The 16,812-nt window shown below is 49.8% G+C and overlaps 1 protein-coding gene across 2 annotated transcripts in view; it reads left to right on the top strand.

Annotated features, from left to right (window-relative positions):
• TAOK3 (TAO kinase 3) overlaps positions 1-16,812 on the top strand; it is a 248,794-nt gene that overhangs the window by 212,553 nt on the left and 19,429 nt on the right. For both annotated transcript variants that reach the window (XM_038763111.1, XM_038763112.1), the window contains 4 exons: positions 707-943; positions 3,427-3,555; positions 5,830-6,033; positions 15,926-16,165. In XM_038763111.1, coding sequence (XP_038619039.1) covers positions 707-943; positions 3,427-3,555; positions 5,830-6,033; positions 15,926-16,165 — 810 coding nt within the window. The remainder of the gene's footprint in view (positions 1-706; positions 944-3,426; positions 3,556-5,829; positions 6,034-15,925; positions 16,166-16,812) is intronic.

Here is a 16,812-nt window from a genome sequence, read left to right on the forward strand (position 1 = left end):
CGTTCAGTCCAGTGCTCTGCCCATGGGAAGCACTCGCTAAATAGGACTGAGTGAATGACAGAATGAATGAACAAACTCCCTGTAGACTTTAAGCTCGTTGTGGGTGGGGAATGTGTCCATTTCTCATTCTGTTGAGCTCTCCCAAGCGTTCAGTCCAGCGCTCTGCCCACAGGAAGTGTTCACTAAATAGGACTGAGTGAATAAAGGAACGAACGAACAAACTCCCTGTAGACTTTCAGCTCGTTTTGTGTGGGGATTGTGTCCGTTTCTGGTCCTGTTAACCTCTCCCAAGCGTTTAGTCCAGCGCTCTGCCCACAGGAAGCGTTCACTAAATAGGACTGAGTGAATGAAGGAACGAATGAACAAACTCCCTGTAGACTTTCAGCTCGTTGTGTGTGGGGAATGTGTCTGTTTCTCATCCTGTTGACCTCTCCCAAGCGTTCAGTCCAGCGCTCTGCCCAGAGGAAGCGCTCACTAAATAGGATTGAGTGAATGAAGGAACGAATGAACTAACTCCCTGTAGACTTTCAGCTCGTTGTGGGTCGGGAATGTGTCCATTTCTCGTTCTGTTGACCTCTCCCAAGCGTTCAGTAAAGCGCCGTACCCAGAGGAAGCGCTCGCTCCAGAGGATTGAGTGAAGGAACGAACGGGGCGGCCGGCCGGCCGGCCAGGGCCCGGTGGTCACGTCCGTCTCCCCTGCCCGCAGGTCACACGCCAGATCCATGAGCATGAGCAGGAGAACGAGTTGCGTGAACAGATGTCAGGTTATAAGCGGATGCGGCGTCAGCACCAGAAGCAGCTGATCGCCCTGGAGAACAAGCTGAAGGCTGAGATGGACGAGCATCGCCTGAAGCTGCAGAAAGAAGTGGAGACCCAGGCCAACAACTCGTCCATTGAGCTGGAGAAACTCGCCAAGAAGCAAGTGGCCATCATAGAGAAGGAGGTGGGTGGGCCGGGCCGGGCCGGGGCGGGAAGGGGGACGCCGGGGACCCCGTCCCTCCGACCCCAGCGAGACCCTCGGACGGTTGAAATCGCAAGGGACACGGGGGCCAACGGGGGGATTCGCAGAGAAGGACGTCGGGCCTGAGGTCGAACCTTTCCCCCCGAATCATTCATTCATTCAATCTTATTTATTGAGCGCTTACTGTGTGCAGAGCACTGGACTGAGCGCTCGGGAAGTCCAAGTTGGCAACATATAGAGACGGTCCCTACCCAACAGCGGGCTCACAGTCTAGAAGGGGGAGACACACAACAAAGCAAAACATATTAACAAAATAAAATAGAATAAATATGTACAAATAAAATAAATAAATAGAGTAGTAAATACATACATACATGTACACAGGACAGTGCTCGGCCCATCGGATGGTTGAAATCGCAAGGGAGCCAGGGGCCGACCTGGGGAATCGCAGAGAAGGACGTCGGGCCTGAGGTCGAACATTTCCCCCCGAATCATTCATTCATTCATTCATTCAGTCGTATTTATTGAGCACTTACTGTGTGCAGAGCACTGGACTAAGTGCTTGGGAAGTCCAAGTTGGCAACATATAGAGACGGTCCCGACCCAACAGCGGGCTCACAGTATAGAAAGGGGACACAGACAACAAAGCAAAACCTATTAACAAAATAAAATAAATAGAATAAATATGTACAAATAAAATAAATAAATAAATAGAGTAGTAAATACGTAAATACATATATACAGGACAGCACTCGGCCCGTCGGACGGTTGAAATCGCAAGGGACCCGGGGGCCGACGTGGGGGATCGCAGAGAAGGACGTCGGGCCTGAGGTCGAACCTTTCCCCCCGAATCATTCATTCATTCAGTCAGTCATATTTATTGAGCACTTACTGTGTGCAGAGCACTGGACTAAGCGCTTGGGAAGTACAAGTTGGCAACATATAGAGGCGGTCCCGTCCCAACAGCGGGCTCACAGTCTAGAAAGGGGGGACGGAGAACAAAACAGAACATATTAACCAAATAAAATAGATAGAATAAATATGTACAAATAAAATAAATAAATAAATAGAGTAATAAATGCGTACATACATATATACAGGACAGTGCTCGGCCCGTCGGACGGTTGAAATCACAAGGGACCCGAGGGCCGACGTGGGGGATCGCAGAGAAGGACGTCGGGCCTGAGGTCGAACCTTTCCCCCTGGAATCATTCCTTCATTCATTCACTCAGTCGTATTTATCGAGCGCTTACTGTGTGCAGAGCACTGGACTAAGCACTTGGGAAGTCCAAGTTGGCAACATATAGAGGTGGTCCCTACCCAACAGCGGGCTTACAGTCTAGAAGGGGGGAGACAGACAACAAAACAAAATATATTAACAAAATAAAATAAATAGAATAAATATGTACAAATAAAATAAATAGAGTAATAAATACGTACATACATATATACAGGACAGCGCTCGGCCCGTCGGACGGTTGAAATCGCAAGGGACACTGGGGATCGTAGAGAAGGAGGTCCCTTCGAGGGGAAAACCTTTCCCCTGGAATCGCGCTGGGACCGTTGGACGGTTAAAGTCACAAACGAACATGGGGGATCGTAAAAATGGGGGTTCGTTCGGAGGTAAAACCTTTTCCCTCAGATCGCGTTGAGCTCGTTGGGTAATGACGATGGCATTTGTTAAGCGCTTACTATGTGCAATAGACTGGTCACGGAGCGCGTGTGCTTCTCCTCATGTTAAGCACTTAATATGTGCCAGGCGGTGCCAAACACTGGAGTGGGTACAAGCTAATCGGGTTGGATACATTCCCCGTCCCACGCAGGGGAGCTCACAAGGCCCGGGCTTTGGAGTCAGAAGTCATGGGTTCGAATCCCGGCCCCGCCACATGTCTGCTGTGTGACTTCGGACAAGTCACTTCACTTCTCTGAGCCTCAGTTCCCTCATTTGTAAAATGAGGATTAGGACTGTGGGCCCTATGTCGAGCAGGGACTGTGTCCAACCCAATTATGCTGTATCTACCCCAGCGCTTAGACCAGTTCCTGGCACATAGTAAGCACTTAACAAATATGATTATTATTATTAATAATAATAACCTGTTCACAGAGATGATAGTAGTCATAATAATGGCGTTTATTAAGCGCTTACTACGTGCCAAGCATTGAGTGAAGCGCTGGCATAGGTACAAGAGAAGCAGCGTGGCTCGGTGGAAAGAGCCCGGGCTTTGGAGTCCGAGGTCGTGGGTTCAAATCCCGGCTCTGCCACTTGTCAGCTGTGGGACTTTGGGCAAGTCACTTCACTTCTCTGGGCCTCAGTTCCCTCATCTGGAAAATGGGGATGAAGACTGTGAGCCCCACGTGGGACAACCTTGGTGACCTTGTATCTACCCCAGCGCTTAGAACAGTGCCTTGCACATAGTAAGCGCTTAACAAATACCAACATTATTATTATTATTATTATGATTTAGGCAAAGACAGCCGCAGCCGATGAGAAGAGATTCCAGCAACAGATCTTGGCCCAGCAGAAGAAAGACTTGACGACCTTCTTAGAAAGCCAGAAGAAGCAGTACAAGATTTGCAAGGAAAAGATAAAGGAGGCAAGTTCCGCCGCGGGTTCCGGGGCCGGCGGAGACGGCCAGAGGGGTTCCTCCGCCTGAGCCAAGCGCTTAGTACAGTGCTCTGCACACAGTAAGGGCCCGATGAATACGATGGAGAAGCAGCGTGGCTCAGTGGAAAGAGCCGGGCTTGGGAGCCGGAGGTCGTGGGTTCTGATCCCGGCTCCGCCGCTCGCCGGCTGGGTGACTTTGGGCAAGTCGCTTCACTTCTCTGGGCCTCGGTTCCCTCATCTGTCAAATGGGGATGAAGACTGTGAGCCCCACGCGGAGCAACCTGATCATCTTGTATCTCTCCCAGCGCTTAGAACGGTGCTCGGCACATAGTAAGCGCTTAACAAATGCCATCATTATTATTATCATTCCCTTTCCCGGGCCTCAGTGACCTCATCTGTCAAATGGGGATTAAGACTGGGAGCCCCCCGTGGGTCAACCTCATCACCTTGTATCTCCCCCAGCGCTTAGAATGGTGCTCGGCACATAGTAAGCACTTAACAAATACCATCATTATTATTATTATCATTCCCTTCTCCGGGCCTCAGTGACCTCATCTGTCAAATGGGGATGAAGACTGTAAGCCCCATGTGGGTCAATAAGCGCTTAACAAATACCATCATTATTATTATTATCATTCCCTTCTCCCGGCCTCAGTGTCCTCATCTGTCAAATGGGGATGAAGACTGTAAGCCCCACATGGGTCAATAAGCGCTTAACAAATACCATCATCATTATTATTATTATCATTCCCTTTCCCGGGCCTCAGTGACCTCATCTGTCAAATGGGGATGAAGACTGTGAGCCCCCCGTGGGACAACCTGATCACCTTGTATCTCCCCCAGCGCTTAGAACAGTGCTCAGCACATAGTAAGCGCTTAACAAATACCATCATTATTATTATTATCATTCCCTTTCCCGGGCCTCAGTGACCTCATCTGTCAAATGGGGATGAAGACTGTGAGCCCCACGTGGGACAACCTGATCACCTTGTATCTCCCCCAGCGCTTAGAACGGTGCTCGGCACATAGTAAGCGCTTAACAAATACCATCATTATTAGTATTATCATTCCCTTCTCCGGGCCTCAGTGACCTCATCTGTCCAATGGGGATGAAGACTGTGAGCCCCACGCGGGACAACCTGATGACCTCGTATCTCCCCCTGCGCTTAGAACGGTGCTCGGCACATAGTAAGCGCTTATCAAATACCATCATTATTATTATTATCATTCCCTTCTCCGGGCCTCAGTGACCTCATCTGTCAAATGGGGATTCCATCCCATCATCATCATCATCAATCGTATTTATTGAGCGCCTACTCTGTGCAGAGCACTGTACTAAGCGCTTGGGAAGTACAAATTGGCAACATATAGAGACAGTCCCTACCCAACAGTGGGCATCCTCCCTCCTCCTCTGACCGTGAGCCCCAAATGGGACCGGGACTGCGTCCGACCTGACTAACCCGCCCCCGCCCCAGCGCTTAGAACAGTGTCTGCCCCGTGGCGCTCAAAACGAATACCTTACAAAGAAAAGATCGACACCGGGACTCCCCGTCGGGCCGAGTCGGAATCCGAATCCCCGGGTGACTTTATCATCCGGGGCACGATCCTCTCTTTCATTCATTCATCCGCTCGTATTTACTGAGCGCTTACCGTGTGCAGAGCACTGGACTAAGCGCTTGGGAAGTAGAACAGTGCTTTGCACATAGTAAGCGCTTAATAAATGCCGTTATTATTATCATTACAGGTTGGCGACATATAGAGACGGTCCCTACCCGACAGTGGGCTCACGGTCTCTACTTGGTCTGTTTTGCCGTCCATCTCCCCCTTCTAATACTAATAATGCTGGCGTTTGTTAAGCGCTTACTATGTGCCAAGCACTGTTCGACGTCCCAAGCGCTTAGTACAGTGCTCTGCACATAGTAAGCGCTCAATAAATACGATTGATGATGGGGGGGGATACGAGGTGATGGGGTTGTCCTGCGTGGGGCTCACAGTCATCATTTTCCAGATGAGGGAACTGAAGCACAGAGAAGTGACACCCCTATTTTCCAGATGAGGGAAAAGTGAAGTGACTGGTCCAAGGTCACACAGCAGACCCGTGAGCCCGTCGTCGGGTCCCCATCCGTGGTCGATACGGACTCCCCAAGCGCTCGGTCCGGTGCTCTGCACACAGTCAGCGCTCAATAAAGACGACCGGAACGACGGGGCCCCGGCCATCCCGGTTTTCCAGGCGTTTGACGGGGATGGGTCTGTGTCCCCGCAGGAGCTGAACGAGGATCCCAGCACACCCAAGAAGGAGAAACAGGAGCGGATTTCCAAACACAAAGAGAACCTGCAGCACAGCCAGGCGGAGGAGGAAGCGCACCTCCTCTCCCAGCAGAGACAGTACTACGATAAAAACTGCCGTTTCTTCAAACGGAAGACCATGCTCAGGAGGCACGAAATGGAGCAGCAGAACATTCGGGAGGTAGGGTCAGCCGTCCCAGCCTATTTACTGAGCGCTCCCTGGGCGCAGAGCGCCGGACTAAGCGCTTGGGAAGTCCCAAGTCGGCCACATCTAGTAGACGGTCCCAACCCGACGTCTCTTCCCGGGGATTTCGTGCAGCAGAACATTCGGGAGGTAGAGTCAGCCATTCCATCCTATTTATTGAGCGCTTCCTGGGTGCAGAGCACCGGACTAAGCGCTTGGGAAGTCCAAGTCGGCCACATCTAGTAGACGGTCCCGACCCGACATCTCTTCCCGGGGATGCCCCGCCTTGGCCTGGGAGTTACAAGGCCTTGCTTTTTTTTTTTTTTAATGGCATTTATTCATTCATTGTCAGTCATATTTATTGAGCGCTTCCTGTGTTCAGCGCCGCTTCTCTGATACGGGGAGGACACAGTCCCTGTCCCACACAGGGCTCACAGTGTTAGGGAGGAGAACAGGGATTGAATCCCCATTTTCCATCCATTCATTCATTCAATCGTATTTATTGAGCGCTTACTGTGTGCAGAGCACTGGACTAAGCACTTGGGAAGTACAAGTTGGCAACATAGAGACGGTCCCTACCCAACAGTTTCCAGATGAGGTCTCTGAGGCCCAGAGAAGCCAAGTGACTTGCCCAAGGTCGCACAGCAGGCAGGTGACGGAGCCGAGATTAATTAGTTGGTTCAATCGTATTTATTGAGTGCTTACTGTGTGCAGAGCACTGTACTAAGCGCTTGGAAAGTACAAGCAGCGTGGCTCAGTGGAAAGAGCCCGGGCTCTGGAGTCAGAGGCCATGGGTTCGAATTCCCGCTCCGCCAACTGTCAGCTGGGTGACTTTGGGCCAGTCACTTCACTTCTCTGGGCCTCAGTTCCCTCATCTGGAAAATGGGGGTGAAGACTGGGAGCCCCCCTGGGACAACCTGATCACCTTGTAACCACCCCAGTGCTTAGAACAGTGCTTGGCACATAGTAAGCACTGAGAAGCAGCGTGGCTCAGTGGGAAGAGCCCGGGCTTTGGAGTCAGAGGTCATGGGTTCAAATCCCGGTTCTGTCAGCTGGGGGACTTTGGGCAAGTCACTTCACTTCTCTGGGCCTCAGTTCCCTCATCTGTAAAATGGAGATTAAGAGTGTGAGCCTCCCATGGGACAACTTGATCACCTTGTATCCCCCCAGCGCTTAGAACAGTGCTTTGCACAGAGTAAGCGCTTAACAAGTGCCATTATTATTATTATTAATAAATGCCATCATCATTATTATTATTAATCCCACCTCCACCGCCTGTCAGCTGTGTGACCTTGGGCAAGTCACTTCACTTCTCTGTGCCTCAGTTCCCTCATCTGGAGAATGGGGATGAGGACTGTGAGCCCCCCGGGACAACCTGATCACCTTGTAACCACCCCAGCGCTTAGAACAGTGCTTTGCACATAGTAAGCACTTAATAAATGCCATCATTATCATTATTAATTCCGCCTCCGCCGCCTGCCAGCTGTGTGACCTTGGGCGAGTCACTTCACTTCTCTGGCCCTCAGTGACCTCATCTGGAAAATGGGGATGAAGACTGTGAGCCCCCCGGGGGACAACCTGATCACCTCGTATCCATCCCAGCGCTTAGAACAGTGCTTGGCACATAGTAAGAGCTTAACAAATCAATCAATCATCAATCGCATTTATTGAGCGCTTACTGTGTGCAGAGCACTGTACTAAGCACTTGGGAAGTACAAGTTGGCAACATATAGAGACGGTCCCTACCCAACAGCGGGCTCACAGTCCAAAAGGGGGGAGACAGACAACAAAACCAAACATACTAACAAAATAAAATAAATAGAATAGATAGGTACAAGTAAAATAAATAACAAATCAATCAATCATCAATCGTATTTATTGAGCGCTTACTGTGTGCAGAGCACTGGACTAAGCGCTTGGGAAGTCCAAGTTGGCAACATATAGAGGCGGTCCCTACCCAACAGTGGGCTCACAGTCTAAAAGGGGGGAGACAGAGAACAAAACCAAACATACTAACAAAATAAAATAAATAGAATAAATATGTACAAGTAAAATAAATAACAAATCAATCAATCATCAATCGTATTTATTGAGCGCTTACTGTGTGCAGAGCACTGTACTAAGCGCTTGGGAAGTACAAATTGGCAACATATAGAGACAGTCCCTACCCAACAGTGGGCTCACAGTCTAAAAGGGGGGAGACAGAGAACAAAACCAAACATACTAACAAAATAAAATAAATAGAATAGATAGGTACAAGTAAAATAAATAAATAAATAAATAAACAAATATGAATATTATTATTATTAGAGAAGGGGAAAGCAGGGATTCCCACTTAATAGACAAGGGAGTTGAGAGGCCGCGTGGCCTAGTGGTTAGAGCCCGGGACTGGGAATCGGAGGACCTCGCCTCGGCCCCCGAGGATAATAATAATGATGATGGCATTTGTTAAGCGCTTACTATGTGCGAAGCACTGTTCTAAGCGCTGGGGGACATACAAGGTGATCAGGTTGTCCCCCGTGGGGCTCCCAGTCTTCATCCCCATTTTACGGATGAGGCGACTGAGGCACGGAGAAGTGAAGTGACTTGCCCAGGGTCACCCAGCTGGTAAGTGGCGGAGGCAGGATTAGAACCCACGACCTCTGACTCCCAAGCCCGGGCTTTTTCCTCTGAGCCACGCTGTAGGCTCGTCGTGGGCAGTGTGGTCCTCTCCCAAGCTCTTTAGTTCAGGACAGGGCTACAGTAAGCGCTCCATAAATAATAATAATAATAATAATAATAATTGGCATTTGTTAAGCGCTTACTATGTGCAAAGCACTGTTCTAAGCGCTGGGGGGGGTACAAAGTGATCAGGTTGTCCCACGTGGGGCTCACAGTCTTAATCCCCATTTTACAGATGAGGTAACTGAGGCTCAGAGAAGTTAAGTGACTTGCCCAAGGTCACACAGCAGACATGTGGCGGAGCCGGGATTCGAACCCATGACCTCTGACTCCAAAGCCCGTGATCTCTCCATTGCTTGATTGCCAAGCACTGTGCTGAGCGCTGGCATGGAGAAGCAGCGTGGCTCAGTGGAAAGAGCCCGGGCTTTGGAGTCAGAGGTCGTGGGTTCAAATCCCGGCTCCGCCAATTGTCAGCCGTGTGACTTTGGGCAAGTCACTTCACTTCTCTGGGCCTCAGTTCCCTCAGCTGGAAAATGGGGATGAAGACTGGGATTCCTACGGGGGACAACCTGAACACCTTGTAACCTCCCCAGCGCTTAGAACAGGGCTTTGCACAGAGTAAGCGCTTAACAAATATCATTATTATTATTATTATATAGGAGAAAATGGACTGCTACAGTCCCCAGCCCACGCAGGGCTCACAGTGTAAGGGGAACGGACAGGTATTGAATCCCCATTTTAGAGATGAGGAAGGTGAGGCCCAGAGAAGTTAAGCGACGTACTCAAGGTCACACAGTGGGGAAATAATGGTAATAATAATAATAATAATAATGGTGGCATTTGTTAAGTGCTTACTATGGGCAAAACACTGTTCTAAGCACTGGGGTGGTTTCAAGGTGATCAGTTTGTCCCACGGGGGGCTCACAGTCTTCATCCCCATTTTCCAGATGAGGGAACTGAGGCCCAGAGAAGTGGACTTGCCCAAGGTCACACAGCCGATAAGCGGTGGAGCCGGGATTAGAACCCATGACCTCTGACTCCCAAACCCGGGCTCTTTTTCATTCATTCATTCATTCAATCGTATTTATTGAGCGCTTACTGTGTGCAGAGCACTGGACTAAGCGCTTGGGAAGTCCAAGTCGGCAACATCTAGAGACGGTCCCTACCCGACAGCGGGCTCACAGTCTAGAAGGGGGAGACTGAGAACAAAACAAGACATAATAACAAAATAAAATAAATAGATTAAATATGTACAAATAAAATAAATAAATAAACGGAGTAATAAATATGTACAAACATATATACATATATCCAGGTGCTGTGGGGAGGGGAAGAAGGTACAGCGGGGGGCATGGGGAGGGGGAGGAGGGGAAGAGGAAGCAGCGTGGCTCAGTGGAAAGAGCCCACACTTGGGAGTCAGAGGGTCATGGGTTCTAATCCTGGCGCCACCACTCGTCAGCTGTGTGGCTTTGGGCAAGTCACTTCGCTTTTCTGGGCCTCAGTTCCCTCATCTGTCAAATGGGGATGAAGACTGTGAGCCCCCCGTGGGGCAACCTGATCACCTTGTGACCTCCCCAGCGCTTAGAGCAGTGCTTGACACATAGTAAGCGCTTAATAAATGACATTATTCATTCATTCATTCATTCAATCGTATTTATTGAGCGCTTCCTGTGTGCAGAGCGCTGGACTAAACGCTAGGGAAGTCCAAGTTGGCAACATCTTTAAGACTGTGAGCCCACTGTTGGGTAGGGACTGTCTCCATATGTTGCCAATTTGTACTTCCCAAGCGCTTAGTACAGTGCTCTGCACATAGTAAGCGCTCAATAAATACGATTGATGATGATGAAGGAGGTAAGGAGGGGGGAATGGGGAGGGAGCCACGCTGCTTCCCTAATGACGTAGGGATTAATCCATAATCCCTAACGGGCAAATGGCGGAGCAAGCATGAGAAACCAGTCTCCTGACACCAAGTCCCGTGCTTTGGCCAGCCCTTAAAAATGATAATAATAATAATAATAATAATAATAATAATAATAATAATAATAATAATAATATTTTGTTAAGCACTGGGGTAGAAGCACTTAACAAATACCATCATTATTAGTGATGGTATTACAAGTTAATCAGGTTGGACAAAATCCTTATCATTCATTCATCCATTTATTCGATCGTATTTATCGAGCGCTTACTGTGTGCAGAGCACTGGACTAAGCGCCTGGGAGAGGACAGTTGGGTAGGGACCGTCTCCATGTGTTGCCGACTTGTACTTCCCAAGCGCTTAGTACAGTGCTCTGCACACAGTAAGCGCTCGATAAGTACGATTGATTGATTGATTGATGGACAGCACGACAAGAAACAGACACATTCCCTGCCCACAACGAGCTTATAGTCTAAGGTGGGGAGACAGACGGGAATAGAAATTTTAAAATGACAGCTAGTCACTCATTCAATCGTATTTATCGAGCGCTTACTGTGTGCAGAGCACTGTACTGAGCGCTTGGACATAATGGACGTGTCTAAGCTGTGGACATAAGTGCTGCGGGGCTGGGACGGGGGAAGAATAGAAGCAGCGTGGCTCAGTGGAAAAGAGCCTGGGCTTTGGAGTCAGAGGTCATGGGTTCAAATCCCAGCTCCGCCAATTGTCATCTGTGTGACTTTGGGCAAGTCACTTCACTTCTCTGTGCCTCAGTTACCTCACCTGTAAAATGGGGATTAAGACTGTGAGCCCCCCGTGGGACAACCTGATCACCTTGTAACCTCCCCAGCGCTTAGAACAGTGCTTTGCACATAGTAAGCGCTTAATAAATGCCACCAAAGAAAGAAAAGAAAGAAAGAGAGGAAAGGGGGGTTTAGTTGGGGAAGGCCTCTTGGAGGAGGCGGGCCTTCAATAAGGCTTTGAAGGTGGGGGGAGTTATTATTATTATTATTATTATTATTATTATTATTATTGCATTTATTAAGCGCTTACTATGCGCAAAGCACTGTTCTAAGCGCTGGGGAGGTTACAAGGTGATCAGGTTGTCCCACGGGGGTGCTCACAGTCTTCATCCCCATTTGACAGATGAGGGAACTGAGGCCCAGAGAAGTGAAGTGAGGTGGTGGGTTCTAATCCCTGCTCCGCCACTGATCAGCTGTGTGACTTTGGGCAAGTCACTTAACTTCGTCAGTTACCCCATCTGAAAAATGGGGATTAAGACTGTGAGCCCCGTGTGGGAAAACCTGATGACTTTGAATCTCCTCCAGCGCTTAGAACAGTGCTTGGCACATAGTAAGCGCTTAGCAAATACCATCATCATCATCATCATCATCATCACACAGCTGAGGTGGCGGAGCCGGGATTTGAACCCCTGACCTCTGACTCCGAAGGATTTGAGGAGGGAGGGCGTCCAGGCCGGAGGCGGGATGTGGGTGAAGGATTCATTCATTCATTCATTCAGTCGTATTTATTGAGCGCTTACTGTGTGCAGAGCACTGGACTAAGCGCTTGGGAAGCACAAGCTGGCAACATATAGAGGCGGTCCCTACCTAACAGCGGGCTCACGGTCTAGAAGGGGGAGACGGACAACAGAACAAAACATATTAACAAAATAAAATAAATAGAATAAATATGTACAAATAAAATAAATAAATAAATAGAGTAATTAATCCGTACAATAAGCCCGTAGAATAAATATGTACAAGTAAAATAAATCAATAAATAGAGTAATAAATCCGTACAAACATATATCCATATATACAGGTGCTGTGGGGAGGGGAAGGAGGTAAGGCGGGGGGGATGGAGAGAGGAAAATATTTCTCCGTTCCCATACGGGGAGTCGAACTCCAGCGCTTAGAACAGTGTTTGGCACATAGTAAGCGCTTAACAAATGCTATCATTACTATTATGAGAAGCAGCGTGGCTCAGTGGAAAGAGCCCGGGCTTTGGAGTCAGAGGTCATGGGTTCGAATTCCGGCTCCGCCACATGTCTGCTGTGTGACCTTGGGCAAGTCACTTCACTTCTCTGAGCCCCAGTTCCCTCATCTGTAAACTGGGGATGAAGACTGTGAGCCCCAAGTGGGACAACCTGATCACCTTGTATTCCCCCAGCGCTTAGAACAGTGCTCGGCACATAGTAAGCGCCTAACAAACACTATCATTACTATTATGAGAAGCAGCGTGGCTCAGTGGGAAGAGCCCGGGCTTTGGAGTCAGAGGTCATGGGTTCGAATCCCAGCTCCGCCACATGACTGCTGTGTGACCTTGGGCAAGTCACTTCACTTCTCTGAGCCCCAGTTCCCTCATCTGTAAACTGGGGATGAAGACTGTGAGCCCCAAGTGGGACAACCTGATCACCTTGTATCCCCCCCAGCGCTTAGAACAGTGCTTGGCACATAGTAAGCGCTTAACAAATGCCATCATTATTATTATTATTATTACTCCGGTGCTTAGAACAGTGCTCGGCACATAGTAAGCGCCTAACAAATACTATCATTACCATTATGAGAAGCAGCATGGCTCAGTGGGAAGAGCCCGGGCTTTGGAGTCAGAGGTCATGGGTTCGAATCCCGGCTCCGCCACATGTCTGCTGTGTGACCTTGAGCATGTCACTTCACTTCTCTGAGCCTCAGTTCCCTCATCTGTAAAATGGGGATGAAGGCTGTGAGCCCCAAGTGGGACAACCTGATCACCTTGTATTCCCCCAGCGCTTAGAACAGTGCTCGGCACATAGTAAGCGCCTAACAAACACTATCATTACTATTATGAGAAGCAGCGTGGCTCAGTGGGAAGAGCCCGGGCTTTGGAGTCAGAGGTCATGGGTTCGAATCCCAGCTCCGCCACATGACTGCTGTGTGACCTTGGGCAAGTCACTTCACTTCTCTGAGCCCCAGTTCCCTCATCTGTAAAATGGGGATGAAGACTGTGAGCCCACCTTGGGACAACCTGATCACCTTGTATCCCCCCCCAGCGCTTAGAACAGTGCTTTGCACATAGTAAGCGCTTAACAAATGCCATCATTATTATTATTATTATTACTCCAGTGCTTAGAACAGTGCTGAGCACATAGTAAGCGCCTAACAAATACTATCATTACTATTATGAAAAGCAGCGTGGCTCAGTGGAAAGAGCCCGGGCTTTGGAGTCAGAGGTCATGGGTTCGAATCCCGGCTCCGCCACATGTCTGCTGTGTGACCTTGGGCAAGTCACTTCACTTCTCTGAGCCCCAGTTCCCTCATCTGTAAAATGGGGATGAAGACTGTGAGCCCCCCTTGGGACAACCTGATCACCTTGTATCCCCCCAGCGCTTAGAACAGTGCTTTGCACATAGTAAGTGCTTAACAAAGGCCATCATCATTATTATTATTATTATTATTACTCCGGTGCTTAGAACAGTGCTCGGCACATAGTAAGCGCCTAACAAATACTATCATTACTATTATGAGAAGCAGCGTGGCTCAGTGGAAAGAGCCCGGGCTTCGGAGTCAGAGGCCATGGGTTCGAATCCCAGCTCCGCCACATGTCTGTTGTGTGACCTTGAGCAAGTCACTTCACTTCTCTGAGCCTCAGTTCCCTCACCTGTAAAATGGGGATGAAGACTGTGAGCCCCAAGTGGGACAACCTGATCACCTTGTATCCCCCCAGCGCTTAGAACAGTGCTTGGCACATAGTAAGCGCTTAACAAATACCATCACCATCATCATCACAGGTGCTGTGGGGAGGGGAAGGAGGTAAGGCTGGGGGGGGATGGGGAGGGGAAAATATTTATCTGTTCCCATACCGGGAGTCGAACTCCAGCGGTTAGAACAGTGTTCGGCACATAGTAAGCGCTTAACAAATACTGTCATTACTATTATTATTACTCCGGTGCTTAGAACAGTGCTCGGCACATAGTAAGCACTTCACAAATACTATCATTACTATTATTATGACTCCAGTGCTTAGAACAGTGCTCGGCACATAGTAAGCGCTTAACAAATACTGTCATTACTATTATTATTACTCCGGTGCTTAGAACAGTGCTCGGCACATAGTAAGCGCTTCACAAATACTATCATTACTATTATTATGAGTCCGGTGCTTAGAACAGTGCTCGGCACATAGTAAGCGCTTCACAAATACTGTCATTACTATTATTATTACTCCGGTGCTTAGAACAGTGCTCGGCACATAGTAAGCGCTTCACAAATACTGTCATTACTATTATTATTACTCCGGTGCTTAGAACAGTGCTCGGCACATAGTAAGCGCTTAACAAATACTATCATTACTATTATTATTACTCCGGCGCTTAGAACAGTGCTCGGCACATAGTAAGCGCTTAACAAATACTGTCATTACTATTATTATGACTCCGGTGCTTAGAACAGTGCTCGGCACATAGTAAGCGCTTCACAAATACTATCATTACTATTATTATGACTCCGGTGCTTAGAACAGTGCTCGGCACATAGTAAGCGCTTCACAAATACTGTCATTACTATTATTATGACTCCGGTGCTTAGAACAGTGCTCGGCACATAGTAAGCGCTTCACAAATACTATCATTACTATTATTATGACTCCGGTGCTTAGAACAGTGCTCGGCACATAGTAAGCGCTTCACAAATACTATCATTACTATTATTATGACTCCGGCGCTTAGAACAGTGCTCGGCACATAGTAAGCGCTTAACAAATACTATCATTACTATTATTATTATGCCGGTGCTTAGAACAGTGCACGGCACATAGTAAGCGCTTCACAAATACTATCATTACTATTATTATGACTCCGGTGCTTAGAACAGTGCTCGGCACATAGTAAGCGCTTCACAAATACTATCATTACTATTATTATTACTCCGGCGCTTAGAACAGTGCTCGGCACATAGTAAGCGCTTCACAAATACTATCATTACTATTATTATGACTCCGGTGCTTAGAACAGTGCTCGGCACATAGTAAGCGCTTAACAAATACTGTCATTACTATTATTATTACTCTGGTGCTTAGAACAGTGCTCGGCACATAGTAAGCGCTTCACAAACACCACCAGTATCATTCTCATCATTCCCTCCTCCGGGCCTCAGTCCTCTCGTCTGTAAAACGGGGATCCCATCGGCGTCCTCCCCCCCCCACGGGACAGGGACTGCGTCCGACCGGACTCACCCCACCCCACCCCCGGCGCCGGGAGTGTAGTAAGCGCCGAACAGGTGCCCTCATCGCCCTCCCCTCTTGTCGTTGGCGCCCCGTCGGGCGCGCCCCGTGCAGGAGCTGAACAAGAAGAGGACGCAGAAGGAGATGGAGCACGCCATGCTGATCCGGCACGACGAGTCGACGCGGGAGCTGGAATACCGGCAGCTGCACGTGTTGCAGAAGCTGCGCCTGGACCTCATCCGGCTGCAGCACCAGACGGAGCTGGAAAACCAGCTGGAGTACAACAAGAGGCGCCAGAGAGAGTTGCACAGGAAACACGGCATGGAGCTGCGGCAGCAGCCCAAGAACTTAAAGGTCGCCCCCTCCGCGCCCCCCGGCCCCCTCTCGCCCCCGCGAAGACCCCCGTCCCCGCCGCTCTCCGCGGGGGTGGGCTCCGGCCGGAGAGCGCGCCAGGCCCGCCCGCGGGCTGGGGAGTGGACCCCTTGACCCCTCGGCCCCGTCGCCGGCGAGGTCGATGGAGGGTTTCCCAGAGAGTCGGGAGAGCTCAGTAGACCCCAGTGCCATCCGGGCCCGCCCGCGGGATGGGGAATGGACCCATTGACCCGGCGGCGGCGGCCCGGCGGGGTCGATGGAGCGCTTCCCGGGTGCGGAGCACTGGGCAGAGCGTCGGGAGAGTGCGGTAGAACCCAACGCCATCAGGGCCCGCTTGCAGGCTGGGGAATGGGCCCATTGAGCCGTCGGGCTCGTCGCCGGCGAGGTCCATGGAGCGCTTTCCAGAGCGTCGGGAGAGTGCAGTAGAACCCAGTGCCGTCCAGGCCCACTTGCAGGCTGGGGAATGGACCCATTGACCCGTCGGCCTTGTTGCCGGCGAGGTCGATGGAGCATTTCCCAGAGCGTCGGGAGAGCGCAGTAGAACCCAATGCCATCCCGGCCCGCCCACAGGCTGGGGAATGGACCCATTGACCCGTCGGTCTCATCGCCGGCGAGGTCGATGGAGCGCT

This window comes from Tachyglossus aculeatus, chromosome 21 (assembly GCF_015852505.1).
Source record: "Tachyglossus aculeatus isolate mTacAcu1 chromosome 21, mTacAcu1.pri, whole genome shotgun sequence".
Classification (NCBI taxonomy): domain Eukaryota; kingdom Metazoa; phylum Chordata; class Mammalia; order Monotremata; family Tachyglossidae; genus Tachyglossus; species Tachyglossus aculeatus.